The sequence below is a fragment of the Falco biarmicus genome, chromosome 7 (genome assembly GCF_023638135.1).
Source record: "Falco biarmicus isolate bFalBia1 chromosome 7, bFalBia1.pri, whole genome shotgun sequence".
Taxonomy (NCBI): Eukaryota; Metazoa; Chordata; class Aves; order Falconiformes; family Falconidae; genus Falco; species Falco biarmicus.
Window position 1 is genome coordinate 40,353,037 of NC_079294.1, and position 24,212 is coordinate 40,377,248.

General features: G+C 45.6%; 1 protein-coding gene across 3 annotated transcripts in view; it reads right to left on the bottom strand.

The window, feature by feature from the left end:
• The window catches only part of ARMH4 (armadillo like helical domain containing 4), a 73,983-nt gene that overhangs the window by 5,496 nt on the left and 44,275 nt on the right, over positions 1–24,212 (bottom strand). For 2 of the 3 annotated variants that reach the window (XM_056347626.1, XM_056347625.1), the window contains exons 6-8: positions 4,900–4,931; positions 3,802–3,906; positions 180–314 (exon numbers count right to left, since the gene is read on the bottom strand). In XM_056347626.1, the coding sequence (XP_056203601.1) occupies positions 180–314; positions 3,802–3,906; positions 4,900–4,931 (272 nt within the window). The remainder of the gene's footprint in view (positions 1–179; positions 315–3,801; positions 3,907–4,899; positions 4,932–24,212) is intronic. The other variant, XM_056347627.1, reaches the window with a different exon arrangement.

The following is a 24,212-nucleotide window of genomic DNA, read 5'->3' on the forward strand; positions in this document are numbered from 1 at the left end:
AAAGAGCTCCACATGCGAAAAGGAAATGAAGGGCATTCAGATCCCCACCATGAACCAAGAGGTCCCCGGCGCTTCAACCCAGACAAACCATGACCATAACCAGGCTGTGCTCACTTTACAGCCAAAATGATTAATAGAAGAGGGAGTGGGATTGGGGTTTTCCTCTGCAGTTGCCATACCTTTCTTTTATGTCTCTTCGAGCCGTTTCTCCTTCGGCGATTCATAATCTTAATGCTGTAGAGTGCTCCTAAGATAAAGAGGGCTCCTGCTATTCCAACTCCTACAGGAACCAGCATTCCTGACATGTATCCGGCCTACGTGGAAAAGAGAAGCAGAGCAGCACTCACAAGACCATCCTTTCAGAGTTGGTTTTCACCAGTCCAGGACTGCAATATATCCCTATGCTGCTTTTGTCAAAGTTTATTGTATTTTGAGTCCCTATCAGCTGCCTGCATAGGATGAGCCCTACTTCCAGGATTGCTAAGCAAGCCCCCAACCAGCTCGCCCCGGGACCAAGCTAGTAACCACCATGGCTCACCCACTGTCAGCTTTTGCTAACAGATACTTCCTTGTGATAGCTGAAACACTGCAGTGTTTGCCTGCCTTTAGGAGAGGAAACAATTTTGGTGCAGAGTTGCAAGTGCTGGGGTGAAGTGTCCGTTAATACAGGCGCACGTGTGACGGAAAACCTTGACTGCCAAGGGCAGGCAATCTTGAGCCACAACAAAGACCTGTGACCACCCAAAGAGCTTCCCTACATGCTATGTAAAGTGGGCTGAGTGCTGCTCTGAGCTCCCCAGGTACTGCCAGAATAAATCAAGGCACAGGTATATGTCTGCCCATGTTCAACAGAGCTCAATCTGGACAGCCGAGAGCTGTGGTTACACTTTTTGGCATGAATCCGGACTAAAAGAGTGGTGCTGAGTGGTGCGGTGCTGAGCGCCTTGGCAGCCTGCCGCCTGCAGCCCCCCGCCCCGCAGCCCTCGGGGTGGCAGGAGCAGGCAGAGGAGCACGTGGAGCAGGCTGAAGAGCCCGTGTGTAAGAGCCCCAGGTGAGATGGCAGGCACCATCTGGGGAGCGAGCAGAACGGGCGAGGAGCTGGTTTTGGAGAACAGCTGCACTGTGAAGCAGGGACTCTGACCTCCATTGTGGGAGGTGGATGGGAAAGGGACCCAACATCCTCTGGGTCAGCTCCGATTGCTGGAATGTGTCTTACTGTGGCCAAACTGCTAATTAGAGAATCACAGAATCATGCAATACCTCCAGTAAAGAGTATTACACAGCTCCCATGCTTCCCAGAGACACGTTGGCATGGGAAAGCAAGTGCCCTGGGACACTAATGTCATATCTCAGCATGGGGACAGCAGAAGCTGCTCCCAACGCTCGCAGCTGTGTCTCTGAAGGAGCTGAAGTGCCAAGCCAGGCTGTGCTCACTTTTGCGGGAAGTGGAAGCAGTTTGCTCTCTCCCTGTCCATACAGCCTGAGCCTCCTCAGCTTCATACTCAAAACCTTTGAAGCACGTGCTTTCACTTTGCAAAGGAAGGGGTCACTTGCATGAGCAGGACAATGACGCTGAGGGAGGCACGCACACCTTCAGCTACTCTTAAGGGAAGCACAGCAAACGTAAGCCAGCTCTAATTCAATTGCTGTGATCCATATGTTTGCATTGCCTACTAAAAAAAAAAAAATAGATAGCATGACTAATTTAAAATTACACATTTAAACATGTAAAATACTTCGGACAATATTCCCAAGTGCTTTTTATTTTACATTTTACTGTTTAAAATGACAATTAACCTAAGTTTCAAAGTAGCAGACTGCTTCAGCATCCTCACCTAATTTGGGCTGGGGGGCTCAATGGAGTAAGGAAGGCAGGCAGGGCCTGGCTCCCTCCCTCGTTAGTGCTGCCTTTGTTCATGCTGCAGCAACAGAGTCCTCTGCTGTGACGCTTACAGCTCTACCCTTCGCCACCTGCACCCCCCGAAATGGATTTTGCACCTGCCAAGGGATACATGCCCAGTTCAGGGGACTATCAGGCAGCTCTCAGCAAGCCTCATCTTAGCAAGCCCATTGCTTACAACCACTCATCTTCTTCTGCATTCCCAAACTGCAACACAGCCTAACAACACATGCTTACACCGCAATTGCTTTTCTTCCACTGAGTGGGGGGAAATACAAAGCCATTCAGCGTGCTCTGCCCTGGCTTCATACGCTTACCTGGAGAATGAAAAAACCTGCTTTCATCTAGGGCAGATATGATGCTAACATAGGCTGTTTTGCTCTCCCAAACCCTTCCAGATCCTGCTCAGTGTTTTAAATAGTAACACCTTTGTGTCTGGATCCCAAGGCTTGAGGAATCTGCAGCTGCATTATGCAGGTCCTCTGAATGCCCTCCCAGAAAATCCGCTTGGAGGGGGGCTGCGTGCCTGCACCCCAGTTCCCAAAAAAAGGAGGTTAGTGAGAACGCAGCTAAAAGACTGTATCTCTGCGAGGCAATTAAGGTGCCTTAATGGGGTGACCTAATTAGTGTAGCGTGGGTTTTTCTATTTCTGGAACTCTGCTGCTGGCTTGGGCAGAGGGGAGATTGGAAATGGCTTTTTAGCTGCTGCCCAGTTGAGTTTCTATATCAGAAATCACTAGTTTTAATATAATGAACTCCCTCGCCCACCTGTGAGCCTTTATCATGCCTGGCCAGCCTATGCCTTTTTACAGACTTCCCCCAACAGCTGGACCCCAAAAGCCTGCAATGTGAAGCAGATCCAGGACCTGTTCTCCCAGCCCTTCTGTGTCACGCAGCCCAACTCACGAAGGTTTCTGCACTTGCTTGATGAAAACCCCCATGTCATAGGCAGCTCCAAAGCCATGTTTCTACCCCTCGCCCATGGGGAAGATGCAGCTGCTTTACCGATCCTAGGGATGCTTTTAATATACCTGATCCCTGACCCCAATCTTCCTGGCTCTGCTGGACTTTGAGATAACAGCATCAGAGGACCTCAGAGGAACCCCGTGTCCATTGTTTGGCATACCAAATGTAACACTGGCACAGTGTCTGCAGGAGACCAGACTTAAACCTGTCACTGACCCATGCTGCTGGTCCCGCGCTCCCCAGACCCTTCCCTCTCCCAGCAGGGCAGCCCTGATGGACACAGAAGGATGCATCTCTCAGGGATGGGGCCATCGTGCCAGGATCCTCTTCTGGATGGAGGGATTGTAAAACAGAGAGGACAGAGCTCTGCCAACAGCAAATGAGAGGGGCATGTATGACTGGTGCTGATTAACTCAACAAGGAAGAGGAGGAAATGGGGTGAGCAGGTTTATTTGCAAGTGATTTGCTACACCAGCATTTGGCTGGGGGTGGGCAAGTGGTTTTTGTTGGACTTTTCTAAGGGAAAATGCGAGCAAGGTGAAAGATCTGCCTCCACACATCTGCCATTCCCCAAAGGAGGGAGATGGCTCAAGGCCAAGTCTCTCTTTTAAGTGGACACTAGCTGACCCTCAGTTATACCAATGCTTGCACTGGTCACTGCCACACATTCCAACATCTCCCTGCAAGAGGTTCAGAGTCTACAGAGCAACTCTGTTGGAGACTGGAACACGCGCCCCTGCCCTTCAATGAGGAAAGACAGAGGTAGCCAACAAGGTGCCAAGAGGAAAGAAGTGAAAGCTACAGCTTCAGTGAAAAGACACCTGATGCCCCCAAGCTTGTGTTGTGCTGACTGGGGTAGGTCTGGCATGAGCAGGTGACCCATGCATGCTACATTCACTCCAGGCACTCAACCAGTCTTGGCATTCACTTTTTACCTTCGTCGGGAAAACCATCCTCTGTCCTTTCAGCATTTGCTCTGGCTGAATCCCAGGCCAAGGTGCTCTGCTATAAGCATAGATGGTACTAGACATGCCTCCTTCCTATTGTAGGCAGAAAAGCAACTCAACAAGGGCTGGGCAGGGACCCACCTCAAAACCTTTCCACTCCCCAGTCCCGGAAAACAGACACCCAGACCTCGTCTCTCCATTCACACTTGATGCTACCGAAATTTGGTGGGGATCATGTGGCATGGCTGGGCTCATTGGGTGACAATCTGCTTGAGCTCAGAGATGTATTTTCAGGGGCTGGAATTTCCTATGGAGTCATTATTCCATGTGGTGGATTTTTTGCCTATTGACTCTGATCCTTTTCAAGAATTTCCAAGCCCTGTTGAGTCACAGAATGTTCCTGTCTTAAAACACTACTGTCGTCTCATTTCTAGCTTCATGGCTTTGCCATCATCAACACAGCATTTGGAAGGCTTCACAACCGTTTCAAAATACTAATATTTGCTCGAGGGCAGCAGAGCCTAAAAAGCCATCACTGCCCATGTCTGACACCACTCTTGATTCCATGTACCACCGCCCTGTAACACCAGGGAGAAAAGATCAGGCTCTGTTATCATTTCACTCTTCCTGTGTTTGCTCGTTTTTCTTCCAGGGATTTGCAGCTCTTCTTGCATGTGGAGGCAGGAAAGGTCTCATCCAGAGGTGGTGGCACGGCAAACACCAGATCCTCTTGATTTGGATCCACAATCAAGCTTAGGACTTAGAGGAAAGGGGTGGAGGTAAGTTAGAGGCCATAAAAAAAGTTACTGGGGTAGTCTGAAGAGAAGGTTGCTTTCGAGTGCAGAGAAGTCTTTCAAATACCCCTGTCCCTCCTTCTGCTCTTAGTTACTACTCATCAGGGATGTACTGTGGCTGTACGCCACTATATATAATAGCAGCATTTGGTTCATTTGCCTCCAAGAGAAAAATTTAAGCCCTTTCTCAGTTGTCTTTGTAGAAATAAAAACTACACTGACAAGAGTTTATTAACTCCTGCAAGTAAAAATGTTTTTGCTCTTAAAGTAATTGAAACACTGAGACTCTTACCTTATCTTTCAGCTTCTCCATCCAGCTTCTCACTGAAAAGTAAGACAAAAAAGCTGTAATCATGTTACTTATGCTATATTAATTAGTAACAAATGATAATGATAGTATTAAAGTAGACACTAATTAACTTGACAAGCTGATAACACTGTTCATTAGATTTCCTCCTTTCTCATTCATGAAAAAAGCATATGCAGCAAATCAACATGAGAAACTCTTCAAGTGAGTTGGCAGGCAGGAAGCTTGCTTTTGCCTGTGCGATTCGTATCTTCAGAGTGATCAAAAAAGGAAGATGAATTTCAAGTTGTGGGGTTTTAACCAGCACTTCTCATGTACACACTGGGATGTCTGACAAGGAGAAAACCTTACAGTGTGGCTATCCTCTTCCACTGGCCTCCTCCACATAGATATTCTTCCCTCTATTTGGCATAGCCTGTAATGAGGCCTAAAAAAGTATTATTCCCTGTCTTTTATTCCCCTGTTTTTCTGGAAGCAGCCACTGCCTGCTCTGGGAAGTTGTCAGAGAACTGGGATAGCACTGGAGGTGCTAAATTACTAAACCAAGTACATTTATACTGCTATCACAGAGACTTTAATTTCCTAACAGTTAATATAAGTCCCATGAAATATGAGACCCAAGAATTAAAAGTCTTTAATGGCATGTACTTTGGGATGAAATATTCAGCTAATCTCAAAGAACTGCAAGTGCTTAGCAGCGGGTGCACGACTCATTAACTCCACAGGTGACTGGATTTGTCTGCACTGCACCGAAGACAAAATGCTCAGCCTTGGAGAGATCCACTAATATTTTAACGAATTCCTGCCCATAGGTAAGAAGCGAGTAAATAGTTAAGGGTTTTTTTCAGGGTTTGGCAACTGTGTTTTACGTCTTGCTCAAGGATACCCATTTCTCCAGAAGCACAAAGATACAGGCGCAAAGGGACTCTTAGATGCACTGAAGTCCTTCTGAGGAATATTTTTCCCAGGATGCGTTAAATCCCAAGTGTATGGAGCGAGACTCTATTTCCAAGCCTGCTTTCTTATAGAAGTTCCCTTCGAAGCTTGCATTAGCAGTATTACAGCCTGCACACGCACATATGGCACTCAGGGTAACCATCCTTCTGAAATGAGAGCCTAACTGTGAGTGGGGAGGGTGCAGCAGTGGGCCACGAGTAAATGACGTTCTTCTCTCTCAGATACAATCCAGAGAAGCACAGCAGCTAGGAAGTAATAAGACTCAGCCCGGACATCAGCATCACTGAATTAATCTGCATCATTTTAACATGTTACAAGTGATCTGAATACTCACTCCCTTTTAAAATATTACTTTCCAAACAGAAACACTTTCCAAAAAAAAGGATCCTGAATGACCTACAGGTGAAAAAGTCTGAAACAGGCACAGGCACATACATGCAAACTCACTTATCTCTGACAGGCAGCTAAAAAAAATTAAAAAAAAATTATCCAGGAGACAATCACCCAGAGCACTAGAAGAGGACAAGAGGTCTACTTTTGTCAGCTCTCCCCACCATTAGTCCTGACCTGCACGGACTAAATCAAAGTAAACTTTATCTTTCTTCATAAACTGCAATTTATGAAGGTGTCATCATCATCATCATCTTCTGCCAGTCTGAGCCTGCATGCCCTGAACATCACTCCCAGTGGAGTACCAGAGAGGAAGGAAACACACGGCTCCCCTGGGCTAGGTTTCTCAGCTGGGTTTCTAGATATAACACTAAAACAAACACTGGGTGTAGATGTCACTCAGACTTTCAAGGAGAGCCCCTACACTGTGGGCTTGCTGACAGGCACGGGAGACGCCAAACACTGGGAAAATTCTACTTGAAAACATAAAATATTGCAAACCAAAGAAATTAATCCCCAAAAGAGTCTTCTCATGACTCTCACATATAAAGATGCTATTGTGTTTTGCTCCAGGCTGCCAGGAGGAGCGGTGACAGTGACTCGGAGTCACACAATAATAGCCACAGCTTCAAAACCACAGTGCACATTTTTAAGCTTTGGACTGATGTTCTCCATGCACATTCAGACAGCTACACGTGTACACACGCTGCAGGCCCACAGCCGGTTAAAGCTGCTACGATGCTCAGTTGGCCCCAACTCAAGCTAAGCACGAGGCCTATTTTTACATGTCTTTCACAATAATAATATGGGACCAGTGATCTCATCAATAGATGACCCACTTTCTTGCAGCTGAACAACGGTGCCTCTAAAGCACTGCATTAACTCTGGAGCACTTCTGACAAGTCAGAGGCAGGGGCTGATCTAATAATATTCTACTACCTATTTTCAATGAACACAAATTCTGGTTTCATTCCCCTCTGCTGCACAAAACAACAACAGCACATCCGTTGGGACCTATGGACTCTATAGTACAAATCTTTAATTGCTCTTTATACAACTGCTTATTATTAAAACCAACTTTGTTTTCAGCCATGTAGAACACATGTCAGATGCCTTTGTGAATCAACCCAAGCCACAGGGAAAACAACACAACAGGATTTCTCCCAGACCTTCCAAGATGCTCTAATGCAACCACCAGCTGGCTGGCTGGGTGACAGCCTCTGACCTGTGCTAGAGGAAAACTCCGGTCCCACATTCAGGAGGTTATGGCAGCAGGAGGTCAGAAGCCTGGCTGGCCCTTCAGCGTCCCAGTAGGACCCCACCAGTGTGGCAGCAGCAGATCCAGCTCCCCTGGGCAGGAGTGGCCAGTGCGGAGCAGCTGCAGCCATGGGCCTGGGCCCCTCAGCTCTTTAGCTGGTCAGGCTGGGGCCATGACAAGTCGAGGAGCCCTGGATTACCATGAATTACAAACACTTTTAATGTCACTAATGCACAAAACTGTTTTAATACCTTTGATGAAATGACAAGGTATTGTGTCATTAAAACCAAGCACTTACTGCTCCAATTATTTACCCATATGTAGAAACTATAGGGTATGGGTAGGAGATGAAGCTTTTTTTCAAGTTAGAATTGATATCTATGCTAAATGGCTACCATCAATTAATTCCGGACTTCAGACTCTAATTATGCATCATTATTCATAATTAATATTCTAAACTTGGTCTTGGAAGAGGAACATTATGGATGGCATCTTCTCATAAAAATGCAACGCTCTCTGAGAACACTAGGTGACTTGCCAATGAGGACAAGCAAATAATTAGTAACAAATTCTCTAGTCAATGTATTTTTCATCATTCCCTTTTTTTTTCCCTCCCCTGATCACTGAATGTCCTGAACAAATGACAACAGTCCCTGGGTGTGAAATTATAACAAGTGTCTACAGTGCTGGCTCGTCTTCTATGGTATTTTAAGGACAGTGACTAGTCCAAACGCTCGGCCTCGGCTTAATTTTGATCCCTTGGTTTTACGGAAAGCTAAGTTAGATGAGTGTGGAGCACTTCTGAAAATTACATACATGATCTGACATTTCCTCAGTGATTTATATAATGTCTGCATCTCTGCAAATGGATTTTAAATAACATATAGCTTAAGACTAAGCAGGTCAGGAGCACGGAGGAGGAGCACAGTTGTGTGACACTGGTGTCTGAGCAGCCCAGGATGATTTCAGACAGTTACAGATGCACCATGCTATTTTTAGTCATTTTTACCCAGCTTTCCCCTTCAAAATGTGCAGCCAGCTATTAAAAAGCTATGCTGCCAACTAAAGAAATTAGGCTAATTTGCAGAGGTAAGCAGCAGCCTGCGGTGCTTGCCTGGCCCTTCCTTGGAGGAACCAGGTCCAAAACCTGGAACCAGTCAAAAAACCCCATGAGCAAAACCCTTCTGAAAGTTCAGGTTCTGCCAGATGCAGGCTGAAGGCTCAGCAGAGGGACAATAGGTGACATTTAAGGGTCTGCGGTATATGGCACTGCATGGCTCAACATCTCCTTCCACCAATGAACTCTTCAATGCTATAAACCCAAACAGAGCCTCGTGGGAGATGGCTCTTGTGTCCTCACCCCTCTCCTTTCCACTGTGTCCAATAGCTTTGCATCCTCTACAAGAACACATTCAGCCAGCTTACCCAGCCTGCTCATTTGTTCTTTGTGGAGCTCCTCTTTACAAAGGGGGTGATTAGATGTGATTTACAACAGAGAATCAAAGTGTAAGAGGTTTGGAAGCTGCCTCCAAGTTCAGCTGGAAAGATCTTCTGACAATGAAGCGTTTGCATGACTTACATCAAGGGAAAATCCAGTATTTGTCACTTCTGACCAAAGACAATGAAATTAAGGTAGCATGACAGACCATATTGACTGCAAGTCTAAACCACAGTCTGACACCTTCCTCCTAGGGAAGAGTCTGACCTCTTGATGCTCTGCTCAGGGATCTCACAGCACCCTCAGCTTACAGCCCTGCAAAGTCTCGCTACAAACAACTCACCTGAGAGGGGATGTTAACTGAGGGCAAAGATACGGAAAAAGTACACAAAACATTTACTACATAGTAACACCCACGGCTACTGTGCATCCCCAACGTGGAGAAAAGTGGGTCCACATGTACCATTATTAGAATCATAGAATATAGATTACCTCAAGTTGGAAGGGACACGTAAGGATCACTGAGTCCAGCTCCCCATGTCCTCCTTCCCCACACCCTTATCAGTGGCCTTCACTCATGATCTCACTTCTTGTTGCTGCTCCGAGGACTGCCCATCTTCAAATAAGTTCTTTTTTATTAGTCAAGTCTCTTGAACCCCGTTTTGCTCTGGAAGCTGCAGGGTAATGGGTGCCAGAGCTAGGCTCTGCCTTTAAACCTCACCATAATGCACCATCAAATCTCTTGCCAAAGGCTTTTTCCTGCTTCCCTCACCACCCGCTCTGAAACCAGGAGCACAGATCCTCCGGGCTTCATGCTTTGCCAACTTTTAGTAATCCTAATTGCCTAATTATCCACTCCAATTCAATGATAAAGCTGCTTAATAATTCTGTTCACTTCTCATTCATTCTCTCCCTTCCCAGATAAGAAAATGCAAAGACTTTACCTTCTGGTAGAGATTTCAATCAATAATTCATGCCCTCCTGCCATCAGTTCCATCTCTCCCTTCCCCTCTTGGATGCCCTGCTGATTTACCTTGTCACTTTATTTTCACCTCATGAGCTGGTTTTAATCATATTCCCTATTTTAATCATCAGCTAAAGCAATTCTGGTTTTCCATGTTAAACCCAGCACATTATCCCCCTGTCCTGTGCATCTCGCTGTACTTCCAAATCCAGCATTCACACCTTCACTCCAGAACTTCATCTTGCCACTGATGAAGGTACATCCTGCACCTCCTCTTTTAATAAACCTCCACTGCAACTGCCAGACCTGTGGTGAAAATGTGGCACCCAAGCTCCTACACACTCTCCAAAGGGCCGAGAAATGGACTGAAGGATGGTTTTATGGTTAAGAACTAACCTGCAGCTCAGGTAATCTGACCCAACCGTTACATCTGCAATTCTTTAAACACAATAGGCTGAAAAAGCTGCACCAAACTTCATTCTGAGAAATCAGAAAATATCAGTCGCCCCAATAAGCTCAGGGTATGAGAAGATTTTGATCTAACAGCTACTGTTAATTGCTTTCACGTCTGTCTGAAACCAGACACATCCCTATCTCAGGAACTGGAGAAGCTGTTTAAGGACAAGGCCCCCACTGCAGCAGATGACGGTCCCCACTGCAAGTGGTCTGTGCATCAGACAAGATGCAGGAGGTGGATGGATGGATGCCAAGGAGCAAGAAAAGCAGCTCTTTTTGAGCACGGGCTATGCCTGCTGTGGATGTTGCGTTTGCTCTGCCTTCCTCTGGCCAGGACAAGGTCTTTTGTCCCACCCATGGCCGCAGTTGCAAGGCAAGAAAAGACTGGCTTAGCATATTTGCAAGAGTGTGAAAATTGTAAATACATAGTGAGGAGGCTTTGTGTAGGTCATGGTACTATGAAATGTAACTGCACTCTGCAGCTGACTCAGCTCAGCACAGCTTTGCCATTGCAGTTCTCCCTAGGACAAATTCACTCCCCTCTTCCATGCCGGCCTGCTACCCTGCTCTCCCTGTTCCCCGACATGAAATGGCTGGGGTTTGGCGTTGCTTCTCGTTGGAGCTAACAACTGGTGGTAGTCAGGCGGAGTAAACCTCATCCTTGATATTCAGTCTTTGCTAGAGACCTCGCTGCCAGAGCAGCTACCTGTGTAAGCCTCTGCAGTGAGAAAATGGGGCGTTACTGTCCTCTAAAGCACCTGTTCAATCTCCGTTACATACATTAGGGCAAACTACCTGCTACAGTTACTACTCCTCCCTCCCTCACACACAATTTCCAAACTGTATTCCTCATTCCAGCAAAGGAGAGCTGGTTAAAATGTAAAAAAAACAAAGAAAAGATTATTTATCTTAAATCAGTCTTTATAGACCAAGCAATCTGCCCTATTACATTACAGGTTTCACCCCTGTCTCTTGCAGGTGAGACTTTCTTTTAGATGAGACTAGTGAGAATAGTTTTGCTGAAATGCTCTGTACATCATCTGCTCAGCTCCAACAAGTTAATGGCACAAGGCTGCATCGGCTCCTTTTCCTTTAAAACCACAATTGCTAATTTACTTACTTGCACAAATAAATAATACAAAAAATGGCATTTGGCTGGAAGGCAGCGTATTTTTAATTCCAGAACAGAAGTATACCTACTTGATGGGAATTTTAATGAATGCATTTCCCCCCATGCCTAACTCAAGAAGATCTGAATGGCCAGATAATCTAACAAACGTCAAACTGACAATTACCATTTATGATTTCAGAAAAAAAATTTTGCTGAGTGAACTCCGAATTAACAAAGGGAACTTTAATAGTTACCATTCAACTGTCTGGTTTATTAACCGTACTGACTCCAACCTTTTCCCTGTCCTCCCAGCTACAGCCCAAGCCTGGCTGCCTACTATCGTCTGCCACAACCTACCCAAACCTCTTCAGAGAGAAAGGGAGATGGGGAGGACAACTTGCCATGCTCATCCAGAAAGCAGAAAGTAAAATGGGCTTCCTAACTCCTTCCCCAACCTTATCAATCCTTTTGATGCTGCCTTCCCCGTGGCATTAGGTCAGATTTCTCATTTTCCTTTTCCCTTGCAGTTTCCTGCAGTTTTTTCTTCCAAGCTGTTTTGCACCCTGACTGCCTGCACAGAGTAGCCACTTGCTGGGGCTGGCAAAGGCACTGCCCTTCTGCCTTTGCATTTCTTTGTAAACTCAGTTCTCCTGTGGTGCATTCAAAATGCTTGTTGGCATAGACAAACTATTTGTTTCTCCCTATGTGACCCCAGACAGGTGCAAGACGTTAAAAAAGCCAAGGTAGAAAACCTCTTGGTATCGTAAAAGGCATCAGCAGGACATTGCTGTGAATTGGCTGCCGCAATTTATTGTACAATTAAACATTTACTGGATTGCACCATGTCCAAAAGCTGTGTACGCTCTGGGAGAGGAAATGCAAACCTTGCTTATGGAAACAGCAACGCCTCTGATGGAGCACACGCTGGACCAAGTTCTCCACAGCTCTGCCCTGGCACAGCTCCTAGAGCAACACACAGACTTACCAGCGGCAAGAATCCACCCTGCTTTAGCTAATGGGTTTACTTGCATCCTGAAAATGTTCATATTCACCAGCTTTCATTCATGACACAGCCACAGCGTCCATGTTTGGAACACAAAGCATTCCTAAAAATTGAAGTGGAATGGAACGCCTTAACAGCCAATTGGCTCTCCCACTTGTAGCTAGCCCTCCTCCTCTGTAAAATGTATGTCATCACTCAAAAGGCAAAAACTGTTTGCAAGACTTAAGGTATATCCGCTCAGACTTCAGGTACTCAACTAAGATGCACAAATTAAAAATCTATCTAAGAGCCACTGAGGGAGAGATGCCACCTGCCCAATGTCATTCACCTCACTCAAGGTCTGATTTTTCCTCTGAAGTAGCCTTTCTCTTCTGCTGAGAGCAACTCTGGTGCTTCACTTAGAGGGGAGGCTCCTGCATCAAATTGCCTGAATGTTTTCAAACAGAAAGTTTCATTCGGGAGAAGTGCAAAGCATGGAGACAAGGAGGAAGTACAAAGGCGGTGAAGCTAGAGGACCTGGAGGGGAGCAAACACAATACCACTACTGACACACATTGTGATTTATTGCACACAGACGCTGCCTGATTCCTGCTCTGACTGTGATTCTACCTTCTGTCCCTCCCTCTGTAGTCCAGCCTCTGTACCATGAGTCTTACTGAACCAAGGAGACAATAAGAAATACCTTAAAAACTCCTAAGAAGACCTAAAACTCAATGGCCGCTCTACAACATAAATGTGCCATGATTGCAAGATCTAACATCCTGAGGCTAAAAGCAAATATAGTGTGGACTCATAGGCAATGGTGAAAATCTCTGTTCAAAACTCCGACCTCTGGGTTCCCTTGGCTGAGACAGCAAACCCCAATTTGGGTCTCAAGGGCTTCCAAGCCTGCCAGAAGGTCTTCATGCTACATTTCTTCTACAGCTCCTCTCCCAGGAGAAGCAGCAGGCACAAAGCCAGGTAGTGTTTTCATGGCATTTTTGGGTTCACCTTGTTGCTCTTTGGAGATTTTTAACACGTTCTTTGGGTTATGGGAGTCCAGGTTAATACCACTGATCTGGTCCTTGCAGTGAGCAATGAGGGCACTTGCACAAGTCCATCCCAGCACAGCGTGATTTGAGCAGGGGGAGAGGGAGCTGAAGAGGGACTTCAGTTGGATGGCAGAGTACAACATCTGTAGTACAAAATTTTATAAGAATTCAGAGTACAGGAATTAGCACAAACTCTGGAAGAGATACATTAGCGCCCTGAAAAAAGCACTGAAAAAGCCCATGAAGGCTTTCTTTAGTAGGACACACGGCTCTTCAACTGCTGCTTTTATGTAGTAATATTTGGATAGTGGTATGTAGATAAACAGCATACAAAAGCTATCTTAAAAAGGTTATTAAAGCCACAAAGTCAGGACCCATATGTAAAGAAACACCTCATTTTGCATGTTCAGCATGACACCACTTCTAATTGCCCATTGTTTTTTTCTCAGAGGTCTCCAGTAAAAAGGTTATTGATGGTTTATTTTTCCCATCTCTTAATACACTGGAGTGGGTGAACTTCCACTAAAATTTTCTTTAAAAGTCTGGGACAAGCACCATGGAAAAATTTGGGCCCAAATAGTTAAAATTCAGTAAAGTTACCAAGAACTAGAATACAACAGAATATAAATCCAACAAATTTAATGATAGGCATGACTGTTACTGCCAGGCAAGCCACAGGCATGTGCAGATGTACAGGGCAATGCTTTACGGGGGAAGCATTACCCTTCCATAGTAAATACAACTCAACATTAGTGATAGATTTTTTAAAAAGCTTTAAGGTACACTGAGTTCCTTAGTTGGCTGTTTCCTGATTTACAGCACCCGAGGATGTGGGCCTAAAGTATGAATTCTTCCTACCTCAACAGGCTCTGTGTTGTGTTTGCAATCTGCCCAAGTCATCTTGGGGATCAGAGAAAACAAAGTGCAATAAATAACAGCATGGAGCTGCTCTGCGGCAGTGGGAAGCTGTGCCATCTGATCCACCGATGCAGAGAGCCAAGCTGCAGAAATGGTTCAAGGATCTTTGTACTTAAATTAAGCCCATTTTTTTAGCTCTTTCTGGTAGCCAGTCCCCCTGAAATAGCCAGTGGTTTTGCTATGACTGTAGGATTTGACCCCATATATTTGTAGAAAAAGAACATGAAATGGAAATTGGTCCCATGCTACCTTTTAATGCCCATTTTTCAACAAGCCTATTTTCCGCTCTATAACCCAGAACCCTTTCCCATAATCTGGGAAAGACAGATACATTTTTGCAAATTAAAACTAAATGTCAAGATGCCATGATGGGGGTAACAAAAGAACCAGAGAGGCTGCAGATGGAAAGCGTCTCACGCATCCCTCCGCTCTAACAGTATCTAATTTCTGCTGCAGGACAGTAGCAACACAATGGCTGCTGTTACTCGACTAAATACCTTCCAAATCTCCAGCTGAAGCCACGTGATTTTCCCCTCTACAGAGTGGAGAGGGCATTTCTCCATGCAGCTCTCAAGCCACTCATTCCTCCCTCTCTAAATGCAAGCCACACAGACTTCCCTGTCCTCATGACGGAGCCTGCATCCTTATCTACTTTAAAGGACCAGCAGCTAAACTGCAAAATTTCTTTCTGTGCTTCAGTTTATGTCTGATATTAATCAGGTTCAGAAAGGATTCCTAGTTTGTTTTTTCCTTCCATAAAGAGCAAATGTGTTTTTCAGAATAATTTTTCCTGGGGACACTGTATGAAGGATTTGCCTGCAGCAAGCAAGGCTGAAATGTGTATTTTCCATTTTTGTGTTTAAGAAAACGAAAGTATTTTTCTTATTTCAAGTTTTTGCCTTTATTTCAGCCGGCAAGATGCAGCACTCTTCATGAAATGACATAAAGATCAATAAAGCACTAAATGGTTGGAATTGAAAATGATGGAGTTGACCTTTAATGGAAAAAATAGATACTGAACTGTATCTTCAGCAAACAATTACTCTAGTAATTAAACCACAAAGCCCTGAGCATCGATTAGATGCTAGAAATAAAATCTGATTATCTCAGAGACTCATTTCATGTAAATACTTAGGAAAATGAGCACTGTCCAGTGTTAGTCACAAAAGGAAAATGCACTTGCTTTACATTTGCTAGCAGAAGAAGTCTGATCCCACATTCCTCTTGCATCAAGAACTGACCATCGATTCCCACTATGATTCGATGCTCTTGTGATGAAATACCAAATGGAAGCTTAAAGTTCCTGACACTGGTTCAATAGCCTTGCAATTGTCTTCTTGAATTACCACAGGCAAGTAAATTAATCTCTGTTATTCCATTTCCCATCCTTACCATGGGAATATCAAGGGTATAATATACAATATTTAGTAGGTCTTTTCTGTTTCTGTTGCAAGTTGCTTGTGTAAGAGCCTCTTCCTACATATTTTAAGAGTCCCTACTGTAACACCTCCACCTGGATGTGACGTTCCAGAAGCTAATACAGTACAAACATTAAATCACAGTAAAATGGTCTTATTCAGAAACAAATGCTCTTTAGGAGGCCATTATTTAATGTGTTAAGGTATACAGCGTGCTAAAGAAAAACAAATATATTCTCCTTTCCCTACCCTCATGAGCACCCACTCAGACTATTACCTATTCTTGAAAATCGAACACACAGAAAAGTTTTAACTAATACTTGCAAGGAGAAGCAAATTGTCAAATAAATACAGAACCAAAGAGGGAAGAATTCTGCTGTTCAGAAAGCTGCTCTGACCGTGTATTTGTGACAGAAATTGAACCTGATCTTACTCGTACTCCAGGAAGGAACATGAAATGTGGGGCAACAAACCAAACCCAGGCTTTCACTATGCAGTGAAACTCCGCTCACTTCAGCAGAGTTGCACCATTTCCACCAGAGAACGTGTCCTGCCCAGGCATGCTGTCACATTACATGCCTTTAGTGTCTTCTGATACCTTCAACAATGTAAGGAAAATCGTGCATGCTGCTAGGAGGAGCCCAGCTCCAGGGAGGAGGTGATACCCAACTGCTACTCAACAATCTGTGCCTGCCTGGACTCCATACTTGGTGCTAATGAAGAGTCCATGAAAAGATGCTGTTCCATTTCGTTCATATAAGGCTCTATCTACTGTCCACTAAGGTCAGCATAAACCTGACCAAAAACTCAGACACACTATATATTAAGCTCAAAATGGTTGATACCCATTTTTACTTACAGTAAAATTCACAACTGTGAAGGCTGAAAATCTGTGGAGCAAAGCATCCTTACCCAGCCAAGGAAAAAGAGAAGAAAAACAAAATAGTTTCATTAGGCAGGTGAAGAAAGTGAACACATTTCCCCAAAACCTCTCCCAACTACTTGTAATGTTCAAAGTAGACCTATGGGAACAGGCTTTAGGGAAATCACAAAGAGGGTAAAGGGAATGAGCAAAGAGCAAAGCAAACCTGTGGGGAGAAAACACGGAAATGGTAGGATCTTACTAGTAGTACAGCGATTTTCCAGTGTGCTTATACTTCCCAGTGACTTATGCCTGCTGTCTACAAATGGCCTCTGTCACTGACAGATTTTATCCCCTAAAACCCAGAAAAACTCCAGAAATTACAGTACTCTTCAGAGGGCAGGTCACTCAGAAGGTCACAGGAGAGCCGGGTACCAGGAGACTGCTGATTAGCCTCTGAGCTCCAGGAAAGCGATGGCACAAAAATACTTCATGCCTGGAAGTGAGGCAGACAGGGAGATAATGGCACACAGCATCACACCAAGGCAGCATGAATGATGCCTTCTACTTGCTGTAATGCATTTTGAATGAACACCACCACGCTAAATTTATAGCACATGACGTGGGGGAGAAGTCCTCTGTGTACATCCCATGAAGTCACATAAGACCAGGCTAAAATAGAAGCCAAACGACAGGATCTGATGCGTCAGAAAGTGTTACTACAGCACTCACTAAATCGAAATGTAAATCAGTAACATAATTCTCATCGTACCAGGCTGCTTGGTGCCTATGGGAATCACAGTGACCTTGGGCAACCATCCACCCACAGGAACCAGGGTCATGGATCCATGTGCAGCAGCAATCAGCCCCTCCAGAGGGAACGTGCTCCGCTCCCCACCGCCGGCAAGTCTCACATGGAGTCTGGCAGCTGTCTTAAAATGATTTCCCAGGGGAACGGGCTCAGGTTAAGGAACATTTTGAGGTGATTTCAGAGTTGAACAGTCACCTCCCGGGCAAAGGCTTTGTGCCTCGTTATATACTGTCCCGAACAGCATGCACATGCCCAATGTTCCTCAGCGTCAGAGGAGCAGAGTGCCTGGGATGGGATGAAGGGCAGCACTACAAGTCCATCCGTGCGTGTCCCCCTCTTTTTTTTTTTTTTCTACATTGTGACATCTTGTAGCTCTTTTCTGACTAGCGACTGCTGTCTCCATGGGATGCTAAGCTCTTTGGTCTTTTTGTCACAACATGGCCTTGCCATGCCAGTGGTGTGGTGTCTGACCAGATGCTCCGCAGCTTCCTCTGGTCAGAAACTGCTGTGTTCTGATTTACAACTCCAGATCTTAGAAACTGCAAGGGAAAAGGCATCTCCTGGGATAGCTGAGGCCTGACTTGCTTGGAGACGAAGTGCTTGGCAGCAGTGAGATACATTTAGAAAGTGCCACCATATTATAAGAGAAATCACATCACTGTTCCAAGAGGCCAAGGCACAGAACAGTATTGTGGGAGGATGCCGAAGGCTGGCTGAGCTTTCATTAGAGCCAACATCAGCAGCCTCATTCAGGCCAAAAGTGCCTGAGCCATGTGCGTCGTATCACCACCTCCCCTTTAGATGCCGTCTTTGGGCCGGAGGAGAGCTGCAAACACCACAGGCTTGAGAAGCCACCTTTGGCACACCACAGTGCACTCGGGGAGATGCACATCGAGCCAGCTGCACGGACAGTCCCTCTGGGCATGCACATATTCAGTGAACCCCAACACACACCTGGTATAGGTCGCCCACTGCAAGTAAAGCAGTTTTGTTTAGCAGCTCTCTGATCCGAATCTTAGCTCAAGACACCCGGTCATTTAGGATGGATTGCATTTGTCATTCACATTGTAAAGCTGGAGTTAAGTATCAGGGATCCGTAGTGAAGTGATAGCAAATCCTGGTTTGATCCATTACCCGCTTTCCCCCAAGATCCACAGGCTCTGAATGAGCAGCAGGCACATCTCCTACTCCTCAGCAGTAAGCTTGCAAGCTGTTTGGAAGATCCTATCAGCCAAACAAGTCCAGGAACAGTGAAGCAATAGCACGCTGGCAGGGCGGTGTTTCAGACATGGCCGTGTCTAGCTTTCCTTCTTCTGCACTATATTTTTATTGTTGCCCTTTCATAGAGTGCTTGAAAATATAATACTGATGTGCTGCACTGCTAGAGGTGAATCTGTGCGTCCCTCCTGTTTCTCAGGGTCGCACAACCCATGGCCAGCAGTGGAGTAAGCACAGGGAAAAGCAGACAGCACTTCTCCATCAAGGGTCTTGACCACCCTGTGGTTTGCTGGTGAATGCAAACTCACAAGTGTGTCAAGAGGATGATGTGGTAAGGAAGAAGAACCTGCAACGGGGAGAAAACACTGCTAGTGACAGCATGGGGGTCTACAGGGACATGGTGCAGAGAGGGAAGAGGCTGCTTGTTCCCAAGCAGTACGTCAGTTAAAAACTCCACGTGTCTCTGGCATGTCCCTCCAGATATCTAGATGTCTTGTCAAAGCAAACAAAGCAGAGAGACACCTTTGAATTTCCTTTCCTCATCTTTTTTTGTGGGATCTCTACAGACACCACTGCTCACTACTTGTTTCTCGCATCTGCTGGTGAGAAGTTGCCTTGTCCCTAACTTAACTATCCTGTTCGGACTGTATCCAAGGTTCTTTCTCTAGAGATCTGTCTCTTTCACATCTCATCTGCTTGGCTGTAACTCTTCCCCAGCCTTTTTGTGTCTGTGACTGATTAATTCAATGTATTTTTCTTTAGCTACACTGGCAGTGGTACGGTGAAGTCCCACTCTCAGCTGGCTCCAGCTGCTACCACACTGCCAGAGTAAAAAGGGAGAAGACTTCTTCCTGTTCCCCTCCAGGCTAGGCTGGCCATCGGATAGGTCTCCTTGCTGGTCAAGTCCACCAAGGCACATCGGGATGTTCCCATCCAAGACTACGGAGATGTGAGGAAAGACTTGGTCGCAGGGAGGATGAAACCCTCTAAACACAGTCTTTCTATGCTCATTTCTGAGACAAGTTGCAATTGTTCTGGCACTGCAACTGTGCACTTGTACCAGTATAAATTCACTTATACCGATCTAAGCTGAGCAGAAGTCACTGTATTACTTGAATGGCAGTGACTTATTCCTGTCTCACACTGAAGGAAACAAGCTGAGTCAGGCTCAAGTTAACCAAGTCCCTCCTGCTCCAGTGCTTCGCTTCTGTGGGCCATTCCTTCCTGTTTATTGCATTGTAAGAAGCTGGAGATTCACATGGTGACACAGGAGAATGTCTCGGTACGAACACAACAGAGAAAGCACCTTCTTCTCTGTTGCTGTCACAAAGTCACACAGAAGCTCGTGCCGAGCTCTTAGGGACCCTTTAATAATACAAAAGTCTGTTCTCAGCCCTCTTCCTCTAGGAGCTGGTGTGTGTTAACAAACAACACCTCTGCCTAAGATTTGGCCAGTGCCAACTTCTGCATGCGCCGCTTCCCACTGGCCCGCCCTACACCTGTGTCACCTTGCTCAATCCTAACTTGGGTATCTAGGTCTGCAAGACAGACAGGGAAACCAATGGACGCCATGGAGATGTAACTAACTCACAGCCATCAACCAGACAGGTCTGGGATGTGAGCAGGAGCAAGGTTCTCTACCCCATTTTGTGTTCGTGAGCCTCAGTAACGGCATTACTACCCTGGGGCAGTGTTTTTCTCACCACAGTGAGATGAGTGGCAATGCTTTCAATTTTGTCAGCTTGAAACTAGCAGCCCAGGCCATCTTGTGTATGGCTGAGAAGGCTGAAGTGGCTCTAAGCATTAGCTGCAGAAGCTACTGGAGGATTTCAGCAATGGCACACTGACAGAAGCTCCCTTCAGGAGTCAGGGTAGCTGGACCTGTCACAGGCAGCACAGGCAGCAATTGCTGCTTATGGCAGGCACTGTGCTGATGTCTGTCTGCAGATCAGTGCGCACGCTCTGGCAGCACTCACGGCTTGTCAGTCCTGCCATATTTCACAGGCTGCCTTGTGCAGTGAACAAGCTTGCGCTGGGATAATTGAAAGCAGTGCCGGCTGATTTATTCCACTTCACACTACATGCCATCTCCTGGGTCCTGAGCCTGGTCTATGAAAGGGGTGAACTCAGAGCATGGAGAGGAACGAAAAGAAAACAGTTTGCCCCATTTTGAGGGGTTGGAGGGAGGTGAATCTCCAGTTCATGATATGCCCTAACACAGAGGACCATAGTCTCATACTCGGCACTGGAGCATCTGTCTGCCTCCAACACTTGGCACATGCCTCTGGCCCACGCTACTTACCAGACCCTTAAGATATTTGTAAAGCACCTCCCTGTGTGTGGTTGGTGTCCCAACATCTTTCTCTGAGTTGCATCCACCTTCCCTAATGGGTAATGAAAAGCCACATATCGGAGATGTTCATAACACACATGCTCAGACTGTCTCGGTGCTACGACGCAAAAGCAGAAACTATCTTGAAAGGAAAAGCAAAAAATGTTTGGCTCATTCAGCTACTGCGAAGGCTGAAAGGGAGCAGCATTGCACTCTAAGTAAATCCTGGTGTGCAAGCAACAGGACAGGAAGAAAAGCTACAAGGAGGAGGCAGCTAAGCTAAATAACCATAGTGTTCCAGGCACAAAGGGACCATAGACACTTGAGACTGGAAAGCCAAAGGCTTCTCATTATCAGAGCAACAAGGGTTCTCCCATAACATTGGCTAAACTTCAAAGCAGCTCTGAAATTGAGCCTGTTGGTGGAAGAGGACGGTATGGTATAGCTGCCCATCACAGAGAAGCAACATGTTCACCAGTGTCTCAGGTCGATGGGCTAGGACCTTGCCCCCTGCTGCTATACGTCAAAGCTGCTCAAAATTGCCTTTTGCCACCCCACAGAGAGAAGCTCAGGTTGGGCTACCTCTGTCATTGGATGGGGTATGACAACAAGAGGGGATGTAGCTAAAATGCAGGATCAGGAACTATCAGACCTATCAATGCAACAGAAAAGCACAATCACAGAGGGCAAGGGAACTCACAAATATTATACTGCTTTTTTCCAAAACAGGGGTTATGGGCTTCCTATCATACCAGGACTTTCCAGGCCTGAGATGAGAAACCCATGAAACTCTCCCATCACCACCAATGGGAGTCAAACCCAGCCTTGATCAAGCAAAATCTCTGCAATATGCCAGTGAATGGGGCTTGAGGATCATTTCCCTGACTGTGATAACTAGCACAACTGGGAAACTTGGTGACAACCAAAATGGTGGCTCTGCCTGTCTTTTGCATTATGAGACTTACAAAGAGAAGATGCTGTCCCAGAAGGGATCCGGGCGCCAGGAACACTGCTAAACAGGGCACTCCCTGGTGAAGTTACTTCATGTCTCTGAGTCTCAGCTCCCCAAATGCAGAAAAGGGTTAATGAGATCAGCCACCTTTGAGAAGCATCTTGCACAAGACCTGTTCTGCAGAGGGAACTGGACTTGTACAGCCCTCCCCGGAGCTGCACAATGAGGATAATTATTTAGCTCTTCTATTTCTAAAGAAGCTGGTACTCTGCAAGCAATGAAAAATGATAATGTGTTGTTTGCCATAAATGCGGTAATTATATCTAAAACTCTTCATTAACATGGAAATGACAAATAACAAATTAGAATCAAGCATCTACAATTAGGCTAAAAAGCCATGGCAATTTGTTATTCTTTGCAAGAAATCATTTTTCATATCATTTACTGTGAATGAGGTCTCATTATGTAATGATATTAAGCTCTTCTACTACTTTTCAGCTTTGCAGCTTTATTAATTGCACTCACAACAGTTCTCTAATACAAGCAAGCAGTGTTATCTTCATCTATTGAGTGGGAATCCAAACCTGAAGGCACCAACAGGATCTATTTACAGCCAAATGGAGGCACGAAGACCCAAAGCCAGTGAAGAAAGCGGGGGCAAAATCTGCAAATATCCTCAGCACAGATGTCATTGTTACAGCTGAGAAAAGTAATTTGCATTTCATCACAAAGAGGTTCAGACCAGTCCTGAGCAATTCTGCCAACCTCACCCAAAGTCCTATTTTACTGTCATAACAAAAATTATCTCAATGACACTTCCCACCCAGTTACTAGCAAAGCCTCTTAATGAAACCTGGGCCGTGTGGCAATGAGGCTTCAAAGCCAGTGGGTATTTCTCAGTAATAATGACTCAGACACCTGATGGCAATCAACCCAAAATGGTTTCACTGAGCCTGTCCTGGCTGAGGGGAAATCAAGTTTGACAGACAAAAACCTCTCCTACGAGGCAGAACACGACAGCCTGATGCAGGGCTCTCCAAATGAAGGAGCCACAAATATGTTTGGTAGACAAAAGGGGGAGAAGGCAGCTCCCTTTTCAGCTTGTGTAGGAGGAAATGGCTGAACTCAAACACTTTAATGCTGAAAAAACTCAGAAGGGAAACGCTTTGAAGGAGAGGAGCAACTTTGGTCAGGACCTGGCTTTTCTTGTCTTGCATTTCAAAACCACACAAGGCCAAATTCACCCCCCAGACAAGCAAGCCTGGTTTCATGGAGCTGGGGGTGGAAAACCACACTGGTAGGATGCAGCACTGTGCAGCAACCTGGTACAGTGCCTGGCCACCGCTTGGACCCTGTAGCTCCTGACCCCCCGTCAAATTTCGCCCTGGAGAGGTGCCCTGGCTTGAGAGAGTAAGCTCCAAACCAAGCACCAACCCTACCTCCACGTCCCTCTGCACTTGAACCTTCAACTTAGGTCCTCATATATTAAGTTTAAATGCTGTGGAGTGGCTGTTCCAGGAACTTCACTGAAGCAAAACCTCTCTTTTCTCTGCAGCACCTATTAACAGTTATGAGTCAGGCTTTGCAGACAAATCAATATCCCAAAATCGTGGTGAAGTATGCTGCCACCCACTGAACCTTATAAAATCATTATCACCTCCCAGACAATGCTGGGAGTGAAAGGGTTAATTTATCCTCAGATTGGATGGTATCTGCATTTTCCATGTATTTCACTTAATGTCACAGAGCACTGTTCCTGCTAGATTAATGTCTGTGTGACTTCAGTCTCCGTGGGGTTTGCTGCTGCCCCCAGGCACCCGCACCCAGTGCTGTGGAATTCTCCACCCCAACCCTTCTGCTCAGAAATGAATAGTTCTGGTGTTTCTCCAAGCAGATTAAGATAATCTGCAACAATTTACTTACACTGAAAGGTCATTACTCTGATTGGAACTGGTCAGAGACCACTCTCGAATTAGGACAATGATATGATGTGGCTCTAAGACATTTTGGAATATATCCCTGAATGAAGTCCTGATTTTGCTGCCATCACCTGTTCAAATAATGAAGAAATGATTTGATGTGTTGAGAACCTTCATAAAATTATCTCGATAAAGCTTCAGAGCTTAAACTGCTTTCAAAGTAGCACCAAATCTCATTATTATCAAAATGCTGATGGCCA